At 34.1% G+C, this 21005-nt stretch overlaps 2 protein-coding genes across 4 annotated transcripts in view; one reads left to right on the top strand and one right to left on the bottom strand.

Annotated features, from left to right (window-relative positions):
• Positions 1–19915, top strand: part of PHYHIPL (phytanoyl-CoA 2-hydroxylase interacting protein like) — a 127869-nt gene extending 107954 nt beyond the window's left edge. For all 3 annotated transcript variants that reach the window (XM_019731834.2, XM_074339442.1, XM_019731833.2), the window contains 4 exons: positions 4017–4213; positions 6024–6198; positions 9540–9657; positions 11555–19915. In XM_019731834.2, the coding sequence (XP_019587393.1) occupies positions 4049–4213; positions 6024–6198; positions 9540–9657; positions 11555–12089 (993 nt within the window). In that variant the 5' untranslated portion in view covers positions 4017–4048 and the 3' untranslated portion in view covers positions 12090–19915. The remainder of the gene's footprint in view (positions 1–4016; positions 4214–6023; positions 6199–9539; positions 9658–11554) is intronic.
• The window catches only part of FAM13C (family with sequence similarity 13 member C), a 109506-nt gene continuing 101096 nt past the window's right edge, over positions 12596–21005 (bottom strand). The window contains exons 11-14 of the mRNA XM_074339443.1: positions 20400–20495; positions 18905–19104; positions 17327–17428; positions 12596–14180 (exon numbers count right to left, since the gene is read on the bottom strand). Of these exons, the coding sequence (XP_074195544.1) occupies positions 14057–14180; positions 17327–17428; positions 18905–19104; positions 20400–20495 (522 nt within the window). The 3' untranslated portion in view covers positions 12596–14056. The remainder of the gene's footprint in view (positions 14181–17326; positions 17429–18904; positions 19105–20399; positions 20496–21005) is intronic.

The following is a 21005-nucleotide window of genomic DNA, read 5'->3' on the forward strand; positions in this document are numbered from 1 at the left end:
GAAGGGATGAGTAGGGGTTGGGGTTGAAGAGTAATAGCTACAGTGTGGGATTTCTTTTGGGGGTAAAAATATGTTCTATGATTGTGGGGATGGATGCACAACTCTGTGAATCTACTACAATAGCCATTTAATTGTACACTTTAAATGAGTGTATGGTTTGTGAATTATATTTCAATAAAGCTGTTTTTAAAATCTGATTATTCTTTTGAAAGGGGATTTAAGTTTAGTGAGAGACAAGCCATACATATCCAATATATTTGTATAATTTGGCAGTGTTTTCAGCTCACGTTTCAATAATTGCTGTTGTTAGAAAAGTACTTTTGAAATGCTCTGAAAAGAAATTTTCATATTTTGAACAGATAAAAGTACCATTTATTCTTCATTCAGTATTTCCATTCAGCAGTAGAGCCAAAGATATTAGAATCATTTGGCATGCAAAGTAGAGAAATGTAGCTAGAATTACCCTTAAGATGAAGTCTTACTAAGAAAGAAAGGCTGCAAATTCAAAATGGATCAAAGACTTAAGCATAAGACCTGACACAATAAACTGCATAGAAGAAAACATAGGTACTAAACTTATGGACCTTGGGTTCAAAGAGCATTTTATGAATTTGACTCCAAAGGCAATGGAAGTAAAAGCTAAAATAAACAAATGGGACTATATGAAACTTAAAAGCTTCTGCACAGCAAAAGAAACCATCAACAAAATAAAGAGGCCACCAACTGAATGGGAGAAGATTTTTGCAAACAGTGCCTCCGATAAGGGGCTAATATCCAGAATATACAAGGAACTCATGCAACTCAACAACAAAAAAACAAACAACCCAATTGAAAAATGGGCAGAGGTCTTGAAGAGACATTTCTCCAAAGAGGATACACAAATGGCAAATAGACATATGAAAAAATGCTCAACATCACTAATCATCAGAGAAATGCAAATCAAAACCACAATGAGATATCACCTCACCCCAGTCAGAATGGCTATCATCAACAAAACAAATAGTAACAAGTGTTGGAGAGGCTGTGGAGAAAAAGGAACCCTCATACACTGGTGGTTGGAATGCAGACTGGTGCAGCCGTTATGGAAGGCAGTGTGGAGTTTCCTCAAAAAATTACGAATAGAATTGCCATATGACCCAGCAATCCCTCTCCTGGGTATCTACCCAAAAAATCTGAAAACATTTAGAGATAAAGACACGTGTGCTCCATTGTTCATTGCAACTTTGTTTACGGTGGCCAAGACATGGAAACAACCAAAATATCCTTCGATAGATGAATGGATAAAGAAGTTGTGGTATATATACACAATGGAATACTATTCGGCGGTAAGAAAAGATGATATAGGAACATTTGTGACAACATGGATGGATCTTGAGAGTGTAATGCTGAGCGAAATAAGTCAGACAGAAAAAGCAGAGAACCATGTGATTTCACTGATATGTGGTATATAAACCAAAAACAACAAAAGAACAAGACAAACAAATGAGAAACAGAAACTCATAGACACAGACAATAGTTTAGTGGTTACCAGAGGGTAAGGGGGGTGGGGGGTGGGGGGTGGGAGATAAAGGTAAGGGGGATCAAATATATGGTGATGGAAGGAGAACTGACTCTGGGTGGTGAACACACAATGGGATTTATAGATAATGTAATACAGAATTGTACACCTGAAATCTATGTAATTTCACTAACAATTGTCACCCCAATAAATTTAATAAAAAAATAAAGGGAGACTGCATTTGGAAGTATATTTGATTGTACATTGATGTTGGATCCCTCTCTCACCAATTTTATAGACAGCATCATTGTCTTCTGTCACTTATCTCCAAATGTCAGTTAAATATTGATGATCAGAGTGTGAGGAGGAAGGATGTTACACGTAATTAAGGACGAATTTAAGCAAAATTCTTTACCTGTTCTACCCAAGTAAGAAAGCTGCATAGAGGATAATCTAGTGGCTTTGTTAAGAACTGGGACTATGATAAAGAACTTGAAAATGAAGGTTCTTAATATAACAAATTCTTTATCGGTTAGAGCTTTATAATCTGAATGGAAAAATGATTTTAGCAAAAGTTTCCACATGTCAATAATTTTTCCCCTCAAGTTTTAATAAAAAGAAAAAAATGTAGAAAACAAAGTATTGTATTCTAGGAAATAAATTAGTTTTAACTTTAAGGTTGACTAAGATAATAGTGAAAATTTAAATGGCAAAATACAGTATTTTATGTAGTGTTACTATACTGAAGTTTTCATTAAATTGGATCCAATACAAAATAGCTTAATTTTTCTCAATGATCTTAAATTATTTTTTTCACTCAGTTGTGAAATTATATGGAAAGTCATAATGTAGATCAGTTCTACAGAAATTTCTACCATTAGAGTCGAGAAATATATTTCATTAGTGTTGTATTTTAAACATAACTGTAACCAGAATAGGTAAAAATGTGAGCTTTTCTAAACAAAACAAAAATTACTATTGTTTGTGTATGTATTGCCTTTCCCTTCCCCAAGACCATTAAAAGCATTCCACTTGGTATCTTCCCTTCCCTTGACTTTTGAAAGACTTTAAGCCAGAAGCAATTTTGGGATTCAATGAGGCTAGGTGGGAAGGAAAGAAAAAGATGGGGGGTAATTTTTTTGGGAGTTTTATTGGAGAGAGAATCTGGAGAAACAGGTGTGTGAGGGAAGTACATAGAAGAACGAAGGATTTTTAAAAGTATTATTCTAAAAATGATAATAACGAACTTAAGTTATTTTGAAATTAATTTTCAATTGCCATTGGGTTCTGGCTACAACAAAGATTAAGATAAGACAATATGGGTCAAAGATTTAATAATACTGGGAATAATTAAAAGTTTTATATCAATAATTGGGATGGGAGTGTGTGGGCAATGACTACAATCTAATCTAAAAATGGAAAGTGACATTCATTGTTTTTAACTTTTTCTGATGAAAACTTGCTATTTTATCCTGTTATTAAACAAGTTATGTAGCTGATTTATAATCTACCACTTTTTATCATTTAAGTAACAATTTTATTTTTTTTCCTCTTCTGGGGCACTGAATTTTATCTTGGCTTGGGGGAAGGGAACATAGGAAGAAGTGGAGTAAAATTTAATCCAGAATGTCTTCCCCATAAACTTGGCTAGACCATATATATATATATATATATATATATATATATATATATATATATATATTCATCCATCATACTCTTAGCCAAAGTGATAGAATTTTCCCTAAGTGGAAAAGTACAACACAATCTTTAAAGTAACCAGATTTCAGATAAGTTCTTCAAAATTTTAATACCAATCAACATAGCAATCATTTTTTTCTCTTTTAGCGTTATCTATTGGCTTAGCACTCAAAATTAAATTTATCAAGATAGGACAGGTAAAAAGATTCCTAGAGTAATCCTTGACATAGTAACTTGTAAGAGAATGGTCTTCAGTATTATTTGTATATGTGATATAACCATTATATGCTGTTTCTTTATACAAATTTCAAAAAGGGGAAAGGAGGAGCAATTTTTACAGACTGTCTCTAATACCTCATAGATCTTTTTAAAGAACCATTTCCTTTATTTGACTGGACTCTTCATTATCAACATTTCTGACATCTAGGCCCAAACACCTGATAATACTTTGGAGCAGAATTGATTGGTTATATAGGAAAACTGGTCTCTTGTTGTTTTTCAGATGGAACCTACCATGTAAGGCTAATCTTCTGTAGATTAGAAAGATGGGTCATCAGTGTTTTTGTTTTCATTCTGTGAAAGTAGAAATTGGAAAAGTAAATTGAAAATGTAGACATGGTGTGGACTAATTTAGTTCTGCTTTTTATTGGTAATGTGACCTTGTAAACGTTGTTTTCTATCATTAACACTGAAATTATTTCATGAACAAAATGAAATCTCAGATTTAGTAATTACATAGTTGAGTTCAGAAATATGTACCCAGCTCCCAAACTTGAAAAATTCATTAGTTGGAAACTATCTGTGCATTATTTTCTTGCAGGGAACAAATCACAAGACAGTGGCATAGCAGAGATGGAAGAACTTCCCGTACCACATAACATCAAAATAAGTAATATTACATGTGACTCATTCAAGATTTCATGGGAAATGGATTCAAAGTCAAAGGACCGTATTACACACTATTTCATTGACCTTAACAAAAAAGAGAACAAGAACTCCAATAAATTTAAACACAAGGTAAAATCCTAACCCATACTTGTATTTGCATCTTAAAAACTTTCTAAGTAGGAGGACATTTTGAAAGAAGTAGTAACATTGTATTAATTACTTATATGATGTATTTGACATTGGGAAGAATGAAAATTACATATCATTTAAAAATCGTATCCCTCTAAGAAATTTTGTAAGAAAATGAAATGCCAAGTATATTATTAAAATACAATTTTTCCCAAAAAAGTTAAAATCATGACTCTCATACAGACATGAGTTAAATGAACATGAGTTAAAGATTTAATTTAACTCATTAATGAGGTAAGTGATGAGGTATTACAACCAGTTCAAAGGATAGACCAAAGTAAAGACACAGTTGTAGATCAGGATATTGAAATAAATGAACAAGTGGAGGCAGAACTGGTTTGGGGTGGAGGAGGGAGCAAGGGAAGGAGGGGAGTGTTGTCCTTCTACTGAACAAAATTCATTTGCATGTATTTAGAGAAGAATAACTGAATTATCAGTTATCTACAAATTATAGTCGTAAAATAGCTTCCACAGAATCAGAAGATAGTCAGAATAGTTTGCTATATGCCATGCATAGTTTTCTATTGAAGCACACATTTTTTTTCCCTGTAACTGCCAAAGGAGGAATGTGATACAGCTTGTAAACTTGAAGGTATTTGTTAAAATACATTAAGGTTGTAATCTTTCATTTTGTGGTTTGACAATGAAAATTAACCTTTAGATGTCTAGACATGTAACAATTCTCTGATATTTATTCTCATGCTATCTACTTAACCCATACTAGTTTCCTGGTTTAAGTATTCTTTCTTATGTTTCAGTACTTTCACTGATGATGGTCTAGTTTTTTATATTGATGCTAAATTTAACTTGACAAATCGTTTGAAAGAACTATCTTGTCTGGAAATTATGTGTTTTACTAGATGTACTGTTATACATACTAACTGTAAGTGAGGGTTATACATACAGATAAGTGTGAGAGAGAGAACAAGATTCATGAGTCATTATTTTTTCTATGTTCCAATTTTGATTATGCTTTCTGGTGACTTCTTATACTGGCTTTGACATAGTTAACATTAAATGATGTCAAGATTTGACCGCCTTTCTTTATTCCACAGTTAGAATACCATATCTTTGGATATGTGGTGAATATTCAACAAACAGGTTTAAGTACTTTATTAGTTGTTGTTTAGAAATACCTAAATATTTCTGGACACATAGGCTTCATACTTGAATACAAATGAAGTAAATATTACCTCTTTTATATGTAAACCTAATTCAATTATTTTAAAAATGTTCTCTCCCTTCACATATCAAATATTTAGCAATGGGCTACTCATAAAATTATTGGGTAGTATAAAATAAATATATTTTTAAATATTAAATCTATTTCATTTTACTTCTTTCATGTTTCTGTTTTGTTTTGTTTTATCATTTAGTATTAGAATGTTGCTTTAAGGAGCATATAAAAGGAATGTACAGAGAAGAATATTATACTGGAAATCAAGGAACTAAAATCCAAGTACACTTATGTCATTAACTAGATGTATGAACTTGGTCATGTCTCTTGATCAAGTTGGGCCTTAGTTTTACATCTGGAAAATAAGAGATTCGAATAATTGTTAAATATCTTTAAACAGGAAAATTCTATTATTAGCTTGGAATTTAATAAGTTCTCCTACATTGTTTTCAGTTCATTCAAGTTATACTGCTAAATTAACTTATTTCCTTCCTTTCTCCCTTCCTCCCTCCACTCCTTCCTTCCTTCCTTCCCTTTTTCCTTTTTTCCTTTTTCCCTTTCTTCCTTTCTTAGGATGTTCCAACAAAATTAGTGGCAAAAGCTGTTCCCTTGCCAATGACTGTCCGTGGGCACTGGTTTTTGAGCCCAAGAACTGAGTATACGGTAGCAGTACAGACTGCCTCAAAACAAGTTGATGGTGATTATGTTGTGTCTGAATGGAGTGAAATTATAGAATTCTGCACAGCAGGTAAGAGAACTTAGGTAATAGAAAAAAATCTTATTTAATAGTTCTGGGAAGCTCATTACAGAAAAATATACATATAATTCCTTTATGTAATTATAAGATGTTGTGTGGCACATTGGTCATTTTTGCATTGCCACTAGCATTGTGTAACAGAACAGTGCTGTACTGATTGGAAGGAGCTGAAGTTCTCAGCAAAATCTGGGTAATGGCATTAAATTACTTCTATACTGCAGGCATAGTTTGATTTTCCAAAATAAAAGCATTCCAGATAAAAACTGATGCAGTTTGAAAATATACTCAGCATATTTTGAGAGATAGCTTTTTTCTTCCTTTTTTTTTTTTTTTCCATTTTTTCTTTTCACCGGTATTGAAAGGAAGAAGCCAGAAACATCCTTCTCTAATTAGGGGGAAAGCAACAGATTTCAAGACTGTACCTAACCAGAAATGTTATTGGATTTTTTTCACTTGAGTTCTGAAAATCTATATGTAAACTAGTGTCCTCTGTGTGTATGTGTGTGTGCATATATGTCTTTGCTTCATTAGCAAATACCTCATAGCCATTTGGCATTGGGATATCTGATGTGGAGAGCCCATCCCCTTGGACCTGGAACTGTACTTTAATACCTATTAGATTGGAGATGTTCCCATTCATCTCATTCATTTATATGTTTGTTTATTCATTCAATCAAGAAACAAATATTTATTAAATAGATGTTGAAGAGATACAAATATAACTCTACCTGAATACATCTGTCATCTCCTCCTTTTTTCTCTTAGAATGGTGCTTTGTTTCCTCTTTATCTAGGTAATTGTTTCCTCTAAAAAATTGTAGAGAGTGGCTGAGAGTTTAACATAAAGGAGCTTGTAGGAAAAGCCTTAGAAACAATTCCCCTCACCTGTTGCAGATTGCTTAGCAACTGTCTTCAGCTGTGGCATCTTTCAGATAAATCAGCTTTTTCCACCCACAACCTCATACTTGTATTATTTTAGACTCAGTATGTGCTTAGAATTAGCTACTGCTCAAACTCAGTATAAAACTTCTCCTATGAAAATGCTGAGTGGGTGAAATTTAATTCTGTGTTATTTTGATTTTATCTTCAACCCTTTTTGTTTATTCTGTGAGAAAGTTGCTAGGGATTACACAACATCCTTGATTGCTAAGGATTTCAATTTTTAAAAGCAAGGAAAATAATCTCTCTGGTACCATATTTCTTCCTATCTAAGATGTCATTGATTGTAATATCCACCATTTTTTGTATCATTAAGAAAAAATACTGCCAATTAAATTATGAAACCGTGTTTTCTTATCACATTTATTGCTAGACTCATGTCAGAGATGTTAAAATGGTAAAAAAAAAATACATTTTAGAATAGATGAATATGGTATTAATCATAGACCAGTAATCAGTAATGAAATAGCTCAAGATTTCCATATTGTATTAGTAATGAGTAAAGAATTCTCATTGACATCACTTAAATTTGAAGTATCATGTTGGAATTAATATATTTCTTCAATTTTTTTTTTTTTTTCCCTGAATTAAAGCTCCTCTTTGGAATCTACCTCATGTTTCCTTCTCTTACTGCATTTCTTTCCACCTACTTTCATTGTGCCCTCCCAGGGAGATTTAAGACAGTCTCTTGTGACATTGTTTGAACCCAAGCTGTTTTCCATAGGACTGCATCAAACAGTATTATAGTGTTTTGTCCATTAAAATGAGCTATAATTTACTTGCTAAAACCCTACTTGACATTGGGGAAAGGTGTGAAATATTATTTCTTCTTTATCTTAAAGAAGACCTTTGGCATTTCTAGTTCATAAATTATATCATCTATCAGTCTTATCGATATACATATTTACTCTCTTCTACAATCTATTTAATTATGTGAGTACACTTTTTATTTCTGTGTATATGATGGAAACCCTTATGTCTTCTTACTTTAATTTAGAGTAATCTCCCTATTGCTCTTTTATTTAACTATACTCCCATAATTCTTCTAAGGAAGTTATAAGGTAAATAATAAGGAAAGTGTCAGCTTTTAAATGTGCCACAATATTTTTCTATAAATTAATTTGCATCTTTATTTCCATGAGTAAAATCTAAGAGGAACTAAAGCTGTTGAAAGCTTGTTTCAGTGTATCAAAATAATTCAGAGATTATTTTACCTAAGCTTTATCAATAATCTTGACTCTATACATTTTGAGAAAGCTGTTTTGTATAAATTGCCTTTTAATCTGGACATTTCACTCACTCAACACTTATTGAGCACATACTGTGTGTTATTTACTGTGCAAAGTATTGGAAATAAAATAGAATGTCACTGACTAATCTACTTCTAGCCTAGTCTATGACAGTGATAAAACCCTGTGCTTACCCCATAATGAGTCATGGTTGTCTGTATATTTATCTCTTCCCTTAGACTGTCAGTTTTTTGAGAGGAAGAATAATATATTTTTATCTTTTAACCTGATCATCTAATTTTGAATGGCACCTTGTACATCATATGTTCTAATCTGAATAAATGTTTGTTGAGCCAGTGAAGCTGTGAGTAAACAAACTATGAACAATTAAACTAGGTTGCTTATATTTGGAAAGTCTTATAATCTTTATAGACCAAATTTTTGCTTAGATTCTTGTACAGGAGCTTGACAACAATCCTCAATTTCAAAACAAAAAGCTGGTGAAAAAAATCAGGTAATTTTGAGAGACGCTTTAGACTTTCAAGAGCCTTGTGTACCCGAAAACAATCAACTAAGAGACAGAGACCTAGTCTCTAAGATATTAGCTGTATGAACATTAGGCAAATCACTAAACTTCGACAAGCCACAATTTCTGCATCATTAAAATGGTCATAGTTAATCTACCTTGCCAACCTCATAGATTTAGAGAGTAAATTAAATGAACATTATTATTATTGCTACTCCTTTAAATTATTTTTGTTATTTAAATTAAATTTGTTATTGATTGCAGGTTATAAGCTTCTTTTATTCGATTTATCAGCTGATTGAAGAAAAGTTTATATGGTACTATTGACATTACTTGAGTTATGCAAAGTCTGTATTCCTTATTTAAGTTTTGTTTCAGGATCTTTCATTTCAAAGAGTAAAAAAAAGGGTGCAGTAGTATCCTGAAAACAACCATAAACCATAAGAAAAATATTTTTGTACAGAGAAAAATGTGCCAAACAAAGACAAAGAATGTTTTCTTTGTTAAATGCAATTTCCTATTCACTAAGATGAATTTCCTAAAGATGAATTTTAATAGTCTTCGATTTATTAAGCATGTAGTTGATATTATACTTTCTGTATTTTTAATAACAGGCTTTTTTGTTGTTGTTATTTTCAGACTATTCAAAAGTTCATCTAACACAACTGTTGGAGAAGGCTGAAGTGATTGCAGGACGGATGCTAAAATTTTCTGTTTTTTATCGTAACCAGCACAAAGAATATTTTGATTATATTCGGTAAGCATCAAGAAAATACATATAGTGATTGGCTTTACTAAATGCCATTCCAAATTCTAGGCTTAGGTTTTTCTTGAGTCTAGTTTTATGAAATAGCAATTTTAGTTTTCTTTTCAAAATAGTTAATTATACTCTGATTTTATTTCCCAGAATAATTAAGTAGAAAAAGTCAGATCATGGGATTTGTTTTCCACTTCATTCAGGTTGCTTTCTATAATCATTTGTAATACCAATTCCTCTGTTTGAGAAAGATCTTAAACCTCCAGGTTGATGAGCGTTTCATGTACATACTCCTCTAATTCTCAGTAGCTCAGTGCCTTCTGTCTCATATCAACTACTAAATTCTCTTCCTCTTGTGGGTCTCTTTAAGACATTAAAAGTGAGAGAATAAAAGAGTGATTATATCCTGAAATATTAATGGTGAATTGGGTGGGATTTTCAGGCTTCTGCCTAAGTGGAAATCTCTCAACCATTATCTTGGATTAATTATTCATGAGGACAATCTCTTTTGTTTACTTTTGAATTCTAGTGCTCAGCTAGTATTTCTAAGATAGCCTATGTTTATCCCTGGGAGCAGCTTCCAAGAATCCAAAAGAATTTTATGCCAAAGGTAGTTTCAATACTTACAGCCCTTTCATATTTGTAGAAGAAAATTTCAGGAGGGTAAATAGGCAAATGTGTTTTTGAAAATGAGACTAAGTCTTTTAAAATGATAAATGCTCTATAGATTCTAAAACTTATACACAGTAATTCCTATAATTTGTCATTTTAAAAGGCTTGGTCTCACCTTAAACCCTAAAGGATTATTAAATTAAAAGGATTGTATGTGAACAAATTTTAGGACTCTTTTCGTTTTTGTTTCATACTGCTAGTTTTTCTTAAATCAAGATCATGTTTCCAAATTTACATCAGCTCTAAGCTGTGGAAAACACAAAAGGACTCATAGAGAGAGACATGAATTTAGACATCTATGTTGTTCAAATGAAGTACTTTGCAATATCATATATTTTGATAGCAAAAAAACATTCTTATGTTTGAATATCCTATGTGTATTGAGTTTAGTCCATAACTCTTTTAGCTGGTAATTATCTACCCGAGACTATATAATTCATGGTGGATGCCATTCACCTAATTTAGAGTACAAATGGAGAGAAACAACACAAATTATTGTACCTGTCAGCTATTGACTGGAAATGACCGTGTATACTCAACAAGAAAGCTATTTCTTTATATTTTTAAGCATAAATTTGAAAACAAAACTACCATTGCTATTTCCTTTAATAAGAAATGCAATAGAATAAATAAATACATGTTTGGTATTAGGTTTAGATTTCTGGAATATTGCCAATGTCTACTTTAGTTGGCCACTGGAGGTCAGTATTTCTCTGCTTTTCTCTGTTACTTGAGTGGGGACTGGCCTGTTTTCAGGTCCTTACTCTAAAATTTGCTTCATTTGTTTTCAAAATTCATCCAAAAGAAAAAAAGATAGTCAAAGAGCATGGAAAATGGAAAAAAGTTATTGTATATGTTGTGTGATTGATTCATTAGTGTGATGATACAAGTATGAAAGATGTATTTACTAGCAAATTTATTTTTGTTGGATTTTCCATGATAGTTGTAAAATTCATGTTAATTAGTTTGTTTTTTCTGACCAGGATATTTATTATGTTCAAGACCTCCAAGCTGTGCAACGGCACATCCTTACCTTAGAGTCAAGGCTAGAACTTAGCCATCTATAGGTAATGTCAAAGACGCTTTCTTCTTGAAGTGATAGTAGGATTAGCATTCAGGCTTTTAATAAAAGATGTTGACTTTTAGGCCCCTCACCATTCAAATCCATAAATCGGTAGCTTTACAACTATTGTGCCAAGCACTGACCATTTCTCTTCTCTTGCAGAGAACATCATGAGAATGCTATGCAGCCCTCTGTCAAGGATAACAGTGGTAGCCATGGCTCTCCTATCAGTGGAAAATTAGAAGGCATCTTCTTCAGCTGCAGCACTGAATTCAACACTGGGAAGCCACCCCAGGATTCACCTTATGGAAGATACAGGTTTGAGATTGCTGCTGAAAAACTTTTTAACCCCAATACTAACTTATACTTTGGGGACTTCTACTGTATGTACACAGCTTATCATTATGTGATTCTTGTTATTGCCCCTGTGGGATCACCAGGAGATGAATTTTGTAAGCAGCGCCTTCCTCAGCTAAATTCCAAGGATAATAAATTTTTGACCTGCACAGAAGAAGATGGGGTGCTGGTTTACCACCATGCCCAGGATGTCATTTTAGAAGTCATTTACACTGACCCTGTGGATCTTTCTCTGGGCACCGTGGCAGAAATCACTGGTCATCAGCTCATGAGTTTGTCTACTGCAAATGCAAAGAAAGATCCCAGCTGCAAAACCTGTAATATCAGTGTTGGACGTTAATGCCCACTTTTCTTACTCAGTCCTCTTCCTTCTCTTAGGAGCTTTGATCCTCTGTTGTCCATTTTCATCACCAGACGTTTTCCACTGAAGCATGCACATGCCGCTATCACCAAAAGCAAACGGCCACTTTTCAAATTTCATTCAGAGCCGTTTTAGTGTTTCCTATTCCCTACCCTTCCCATTACATTCTACGTTCTACTTCTGACACTTTATTGCCTAGATGCTGCAATGTTTTTATTTTCCCTCTATACCAAACATAACAAAACAATTATATACCGCTTTAGCAAAATACAAAATAATGGCTTATAAATGGTGTTTAAATATGCATTCATTTTAATCTACTGGACAAATATTGGGATAACTCCAACTCGCATGAAAGGGTGTAATTGCAGCATGAGTTAAATCTTGAAGCCTAGAATTGTCAGCACTTCCAACTTGTTGTTTGACAGTGTTATTTATGTTATTTATATTAGCTAACAGGAAACAACTACTGTGTTTCAACATAATAAATATAATAGAAAAATATTTTATTTGTATTGTTGTATAAAATATTTACAATCATATAGAATATATAGTTACATTTTAATAGCAATTGTATACATGTCACGAAACCATTTCCCTTATCAAAGATGTAGTTTGTAAACCTCAAATAGTTGTGTATCTGTCCTGTTACAAGTAGATGACTTTAATTAAACAGGTTTATGAAGGACATTATTCTGCTTCATAAAAGTTACAAAATATCAGGTAAATACAGAAAAAACAATAAGCCTCTGAAATAGTCAATATTCTTCCTGTCCAAACTATATGAAAATGTGAATTTGTTCAACATGCTTAAACATTACAGAAAATAGAAATACAAACATGGCTGGTACAAGAGAGAAAACGACCTTTTACTTGTTTTTACAAAAGCAAAAATAATAAACGTGTATTTTAGTACAAAATAACAAAACAATATACACTAAAGTTGATGAAGCAAATAAAATATTCTGACTTCTTTTCCAAGGTATCATAGCAAACAATTTTCAAACCTTTCATTTTGTACAGAATGAAGATTAACTACAGCTTACGAGAAAGCTTTTTCTTCTTTACAAAGTATAGACCTTGGAACATTAAGAAAAATGCATATTCCCAATGGAAAAATAGTTATATAATCTTAGTTATAGTAAACAAAAAGATTAGCAATCATAACTGTGATCACATTAGATTATATACTGCAGACACTTATCTATCCAAAATACCTATTTTCAAATTTTAATACAATATTTTAATATAAACGTCTGTCAGTTATAGACAAAGATAATTCACAAAGTACATGCTATCAGAATGAACTTTGGTAATCAGAAATGTAAAATTTCAATTAACAGATAAAATAATGTGCTATTTTTATATAGAAATAAAAAATTAGCAGTGACACATTCTAGTATATTTTCAGGTACTGAAAGCCTAGCAGACAGGGGACAAGGTAGGAGATTTTAATCACTTAAAAATCTATTAGTTTCAAATAAGTTACATTCTTACTATCTGTATTCCTTCCTAGATAAAAAGAAGAGTTTCTTTTCCTCCTATTTTTTTAAATCATGCTTTTTTCCCCATACATCAACATAAGCAGTCTTTGGACATTAAGTAGACTTTCCCTAATAAGTGGCCCATTGCGCAAGTGGATGCTATGTGTTATTTAGATTTGATAAAATATTAAATGTTTTCCAAAATAATTATGCTGTGAGTTTTCTCCTTGGCATGGAAGAAGTTGCATTTTTTTTCCAACGATACTGTTACTTAGTATATTCCCCCCATCTAAATCCCTCCTCCTCATTTATAACTACATTTGCCATCCCTTCTTAAAAACAGCTAACACTACTACTAAAGTGCTTCAGTTTTCCGTATGTCAAAACTACTTACTTAGCAAGAATGGCAGAGGAACATAAACTTTACGTTGGATAAAAGGAATCACAAGTATGTCTTGAACTTCAAATAGTCTTGGCCACATCCTGCTTGCTGATTAGGACCTCCAGGAGTCTCAGTTTGGCTTTTATGTGCTTGTACTCAGAGTACTCATCTGCCATTGGTATCCTGTCTTCCTTTTGTGGAGTTCTGCGAAACAGAAAGTACCACCTATCAGTTCACAGTGAATCAAGTCATTAAAAATCCTTTCGTAACTCTAACTTGAGAAAGTACAGGGCAGCAGTTTCCACTTGGATTTTGCATCATGTGTTTTTTACCTTCCCTTTCACCTTCATTCACTTGCTCTTCCATGTGTTACTAGGTTTCTGTATAATAGTACCCTTTGAGTACTTGAATGTCATAGGTGTTTTGCAAATATATGGTCCAGTGCATAGATATATAACAATAGGACAACTGAAAAGGTCTGAGGGAAGAAAAAACAAAAACCAGAACCTTAACGCATTCTTTGTCTAGTCATTCTCCCATTATCCATGCTCCAGTTCCCTGCCTATGGAGAATGTTCTGCTTTGTAGTGATAGTTGTTAAAAATAGCAAGTAAAAATACTACAAACACCATGTTAAAAATAATTTATAAATTTATGGTGATAGGAGAAAAAAAGCTTAATAGCTACCTGACAAACATGAAATATTTCCAAGTTTTCATGTAATTATAATACCTGTTTCTGCTAATGTATAGTAGAGTCACTGAAAAGTTCCTTGATTGAAGTAATTTTTGAATACATTTCAATGGTTCTCTTGACACACTAATTCTACTAAGACGAGACGTATGACAATGCATAGATTTGTATAAGTATGAATTCAAATACACATGTTCTTGCCATTTATTTGTACAATTGGGTAACATCTGGAGTTAAAACCATTTGCCTTCCCACAAAAATATGTTGTCAGGACATGTTCTCTAAAGGGCAATACTTGCTTTATGATCTCAAAGTGCCCTTGTCTCCTTGGTTGATAAGTTGCTTTTAAGACATTTCCACCCATGACTTTGAAATACAAGGGGTAGAAAATAGATAAAGTCACCACAATTGCTACTAAACACAAATACTCTCCCATATCAGTATGGCTAAAAATGGGTAAATAGCAAACATTTAATGTATTGCCTATACCCCCTTCTATTTTCCCAGTACTGATAAAGATATAGCTCTTAAATTAAAAAAAGCTAATCCCTGAAAATAATAGTTATCTACTTGTATTGTACCACTATACACTGCCCTGCAATTTCTAGTATAGAACTCACAACAGCACAGAAATCTACAGATAGGGTTCCTTTTAAATGTCTAAATTATACGACATAATTCCTTTGCCTCCATTCTGTATTATGGGCTAAACTTATCATAACTTGGTGTCTAAATGCCACCTTAATTTGTGTACACAGATCTAAGTGAAGAAATGGTCTAATTCATAGGGAAACATGAATCCATGACGTAACTTTTCCCTGCACACTCTATTTTGGCTAATAAACAAGAGGTCATTGGCCAGAATGAAAACCTTTGGTACTATTTCCTGAAGCAGTTTTCTCGTTAAATAAACCATGCAAAAGTGCTTATTAGCATAGTTCTTGGCTCATAATTGTTAATAATGTCAAATCTATATGATTATGCCCCTTGCATGGTAAATATTACAAGAACATTTACAGTACCTTAAAATATTTAGTAATCCATTTGCATGGTTATTTTACATTATGGATAGTTAAGCCTTCCTAATAAAATGTCTTAGGAAAACAAGATTAAGTTCCATATTTTACAGCCATTCAACTATCTGATTTTGCATTTAGTTTAAGTATATTACCTACCACAAGAGGGCATATAACCTCAGTCAAATATAAGCATATCTCAAGTGGGTTGAGGACTCACAGCTACAATAAAATGCTATATGTAGAGCATAACTCACTTCCCTGTGTGTCAGAAAGCATGCCAGGTACCACTGCAGATCCATTAGGCAGGAGTACCAGTACCCTGGCAAGTTCTCAGACTCTTTAAAGTAGACTCCTGGGATCAAATAGATCAAAATGTAAATGTAAAAGTAATATGGAAATTTATAAAGGAATAAATAGAAATGGAAAAAGAAAACGAGAAATTATGTTTATATCCTAAGTTGAACAGCCACATAACAATAATATTCTCACCAGATTAGTTAACATTAGCAGAAAGGTAAGTAACTTGGACTGGTAGCAATCAACTGGAAAGGAAGATTCCAGGCAGAAAACTAGGTCGGTTACATCTGTATTTGCTGAATGCAAAAAGTTTCTGACTTTGTAGGTCCAGACTTACTGAACAGCCCGGAAGGGCTGAAATGGAAAAGCTGCTGACTAAGAGGTGAGTGGACCAGCCTTTCAAGATGCTTTAGAAAATAGTCTCTCTCCATCAGGGCAACCCTCAGTCTGCTGAAATGAAAGCAGTTCAGGAAAGGCAGGTACACAGATGGGGGGAACAGCCAGGAATCAGTTCATCACTGACTCTCACCTCTGCCACCTTAATAACCTTGTGACTTTGGAAAATTATACCTTTATTATTTTAAGACTGACATCCCGCGTGGGTAGCTATAGCTTCCCAAAGTATCCTGGGAAGTCGAATCATTCCATCATGGAAACAGACTCAGGATAGCTAAATGATTTGTCTGTCACTGTCTCTTCCAGAAGTGAATCAATAACCCTTATCTCATGATTTTATATGTACGACTTTGCTGATGATACACCAAAATTTAGAGGAAACTCATGGGTGCATAATGAGACACTTGGGTTGACAGAGAAAAAGAGAATACAAATAGAAGATATAGCTAAATATTTATTTAAGGGATAGAAAAAATAGCTATGAACTTTTGACCAAATCCTGAAATAAAATAACTAAGGGCAGATCCTGAAGTTTTAAGGGTATATTTCAAGTAAAGGAAGGATTATTTAACCAAGTAGAGAATAACTGTGGAACTACATAACCAAGAACAAAGTTCTGTAGGCTGAAAAATCAGATTTATTTTTAAAGGTTTAGATAAATTCACTAGTTACAGTGGTATGTATTATTTAAAGGTAGGGATTTGAGGAGTTCATCTTTTATTTTTTAAAACCTCAATGTCATACTTGACAGCTACAGCCTCCCATAAAACATACCTAATAATGGCATTATCACAATGTTGCGTGAGACAAATCCTGGGTCTAAGTCACTGTGGAAATTATTTATACCTAATATAAAGTCACTGTTCCTCAAAAAATTCTAGCTCATACTTAAACAATAGTTCCCTAGGAAATAACTAACTTAAAATATACCTCTGCCCACACTTACCTTCCTGTTTGTTTAAAAAACTGCTCTTCAAATTCTCTTAAGGCTTTCCGAAGTCTCTTCTTGTCCGCCCTCGTTTCTCGGAGATGGTCAAGAAGTACAGGCCTACATCAGGGAAATGTATACTTGCCATTACTGAGCTCTGGCATAACAGAGATCGTGAGCAGATTTATCTATTCAGCAAAAGCATATGATGATACAGAAGTGTTCTGTCTAAAAGGGTGTCTTTGAATCAGCACAGCCTGAACATAGGGGAGCACATACACGGGACATGGCCTGATGATAATGATGTCACAGGAAAGGAGACAGGACAAGGAAAGAAAGAAAGCAAACAGACTGAGTCCGTTGTAAAAGTGGTGAAGGTAAAGGCCGTATGAACGGATGAAGGACAGATATTTTGAAGGTATTTGGTGATAGACTGCACATTAGACACATAAGAGGAAGAGATTTTAAAGAAAAATCTACCCTAAATCTAGAGTATGGGGAGAATGGCAAGACCTTTGGCAATGAAACGAAGACCCAAACGATAGCTACACTGCAAATTCTACTCGCTTCATTCTACTAAGACAAGAGAGAAAAATCATGTACTTTAGAGCAGGGATTTTTATCTGGAGAACTTGTGTACGGTTTCAGAGACTGAGACTCTGAACTCCCTGAAATTATACGTGAGCATTTCCTTAAAAAAAAAAAAAAAAAAAATCTATTGCTTTCAAAAAAGTCCACCCAAAATAAGAACAGCTGCTTTAGAACTAACAGAGAAAGAGAGAGAGAGAGAGAGAGAGAGAGAGAGAGAGAGAGAGAGAGAGGGAGGAAGGAAGACTGATTTTCTGCTTCCAAACAGGTCACTTTTCTGTGAGCTGAAATTGAGGTACCAACTGATTCTACAAGCACACTAAAATCTCATTTTACAATTTAGCCCTTGATCTCACATCATATTATTTGTAGGGATTCCATCCCTATCTTGAGGCATATAGTCACCACGCCGTAATCATGTTAAAAATCTCATAACCTGGCCTGCAATACACAAACCAAAGGAAGGCCAACGATCGAGATGAATGCAAGCTACTGAGTGACGATAATGAGAACACTGATGAAAATCCATATAGCTCCTGACTTAGGGGCCCTTAGGAGAAAAAGGGAGGCTCATTGACTTAAGGCCAAGGGGATTCTCAAGCTGGAGAAATCATCTTATCTAAGTGGAATAGACTGGGATAAAAGCCCTGACAGGACCTTAATTCCTTTCGTCCAGCATTTTCAAAGGCCAGCTCTGCTTCCCACAATGCCAAGAGTTAGACTGGTGCCAGGCCCTGCTGAGAGGAGGTGCAACTGTATGTCGCCAACTGAACATCAGCATTTACAGCATCTTTAGGACCTTAGTGGGAGCCGTGGTTCCTCACGGCATCGTCTTCTCAATTCTCCAGTTAAGAACACAACCAGATTATGCTTTTAAGGCTACTCTCTGGTGGATAGCGTTTGTTTTTTAGAGAATCTAATAGGTCTTCTGAATTCCGTATGTACATATGAGGTATCACAGACCCGAAGGTGTTAAAAGGTGATTCCACACTTAGAATGCACACTTACATGGTGGCCTCATGTAAATTGGACATGGAGAGGGCTGGTTGTTTGAGTTCTTTCTTTTCATCTGGTAGCAGGACCCTGACAGGCTCGGTCTCATTAGAGTAGGTGAGCTGAACGCCACCGGGAAGGTGAGATGTTGGATCTGGCAGAGAAGGTGCTTGGCTTCCCCGTGGACAGTCTTCATCCGAGTCCTCTTCCTCCTGCTTATCATAGGCAAGAGTTAAACAAAGTCAAAAAACGCGAAGTGCCTCTTGAGGAAGCAAAAACAGGAAGGGGAACCATAAATAGACACCATGAAAACGGTAGGTGACCCCTATCTATGCCTACTGAGAACAAAAAGTAAGCAACCACGAGAAACTCTTCCTCCATTGCATCAGAAAACTTGCAGAAGTTAATGAGCAAAGACATACCCATCCTGGGCTGAAATGCTCACCCAAGTTCATCTCTGCTGGGCCAAAGAAGGCATAGACATCAAGTAGTAGTCCCATCTGGGCTGCACTGCTAGTAGTTTCTCCCTCTTACCCAGACCTTCTGGGCCCCAGCTTTGAAACAGTTACTTGGGTTAGGATGAGATGGATTAAAGACCTTTTGTCATCCCGAAGTAACCCAAATCACATCCTAGTGTGGGCCACATTCTGATAGAGAGGATACCCAGAAAATTGACACATTCAGGGGAGAACTCTACAATGGCTAGAGCGAAATGGAGTTACTGTAACCTATTCTGCTAATGCTTATCACAACCAAAAGATTTTCTTGCAAGAAATCTGAAAATCATACCCCATTTTTAAATTATGCTTCCTTAATGGGAAAATTTCAAAGATTATGAATCACTGTTGTCTTTGTTGTGGCAGTATAAATGTACTCAAGTATATTTAAATTTATATTTGTTAATATTTTTTAATATTGCTATCTTGAGCAAGTGACTGTTTGAATATTGATGGAGTAGGAATTGTGGTGCTCTTCCAGTTCTGTATTCATGTAAATCATTCTTTATTAAAAGTAGTCTAACCTCCATCTCAGTGTTCATGTTTTCTATTGAAATGAATCTACTTATATCTTGCATAGTGATGGTCAAATGGTACCAAAAATCAAATGTTGCATTATGTCAAGTAACATACTGTCAATTTTATTAAAGGAAAAATTAACTAACACACAGAATAAAAAGGCTCTGTTTTGTCTAGCTATGTTGTAAATTAGAAAATGCCAAACTGAAATCCATTGTTTGTTCTCACGCAAGCAATGGAAGCAGATGTTAAAACTGGCTCTAAAAATACAATTGCGATATATTTCTGTGTCACAATAGTTTTAATTATCAGCCACTGTATAGTATTGGGGCTGAGGGAGACCACATTTCTACTTTTTTGAAAATAACTGGCTTTGTTAGCAGCATATATTGCCAAGAAGGCTCCTTTGAACTCTCAGAGTACTGGCTCCCTAACTACACGTCAATACAAAGCCCAAGTACAGGTTTCTAGTTAACACAAGCATCCTCACTTACAATTGTTGGAATAAGGGAAGGAGTTGACAAGATTTGCTTAATAATTCTGCATCGGTCATAAAGAGGCTTTATGAGGTTCTTGTCTTGCTTAGTTACCTGAAAAACATGAAATTAATTATTGTTTCTTTCTCAGACAAGAATTAAATTGGTATTTTTAGCAGGCAAAAACTAAAAGTTTTGAATCCTCAAAGAAAGAGATTATAACACTATAATGCAACAGTAATCAGAAAGAGGGAAGTCATTTATAAACTACTGTATAAAGCACATGCCAATTTTCTTCTAGGAAAAGTTTCTTAAAGGATAGATCCAAGTTTAGAAAGATGTTTTTAAAGCTTTCTGGAGAAGTCCTCAATGTGTAAATGGTAAGGAGTCTGTCCTTTAATTACTTCTTCATTCTTAAAAGAAAAAAAAAATGGATGATTGAAATCTGATTTTTCTCCTGAAACATACTTTATCTGGACTTTCATGATTATATTCACAAGTACCAACCTCATTCAGGTCTTCACGACATGCTTGGAATATATACTAGCTTACTGGGTAACTGTGATATAAACTAACCATTTTGGATAAAACAATTTCTCTCAATCCTCAATTTCCTACCTATAC

This window comes from Rhinolophus sinicus, linkage group LG07, assembly GCF_036562045.2.
Source record: "Rhinolophus sinicus isolate RSC01 linkage group LG07, ASM3656204v1, whole genome shotgun sequence".
Classification (NCBI taxonomy): Eukaryota; Metazoa; Chordata; class Mammalia; order Chiroptera; family Rhinolophidae; genus Rhinolophus; species Rhinolophus sinicus.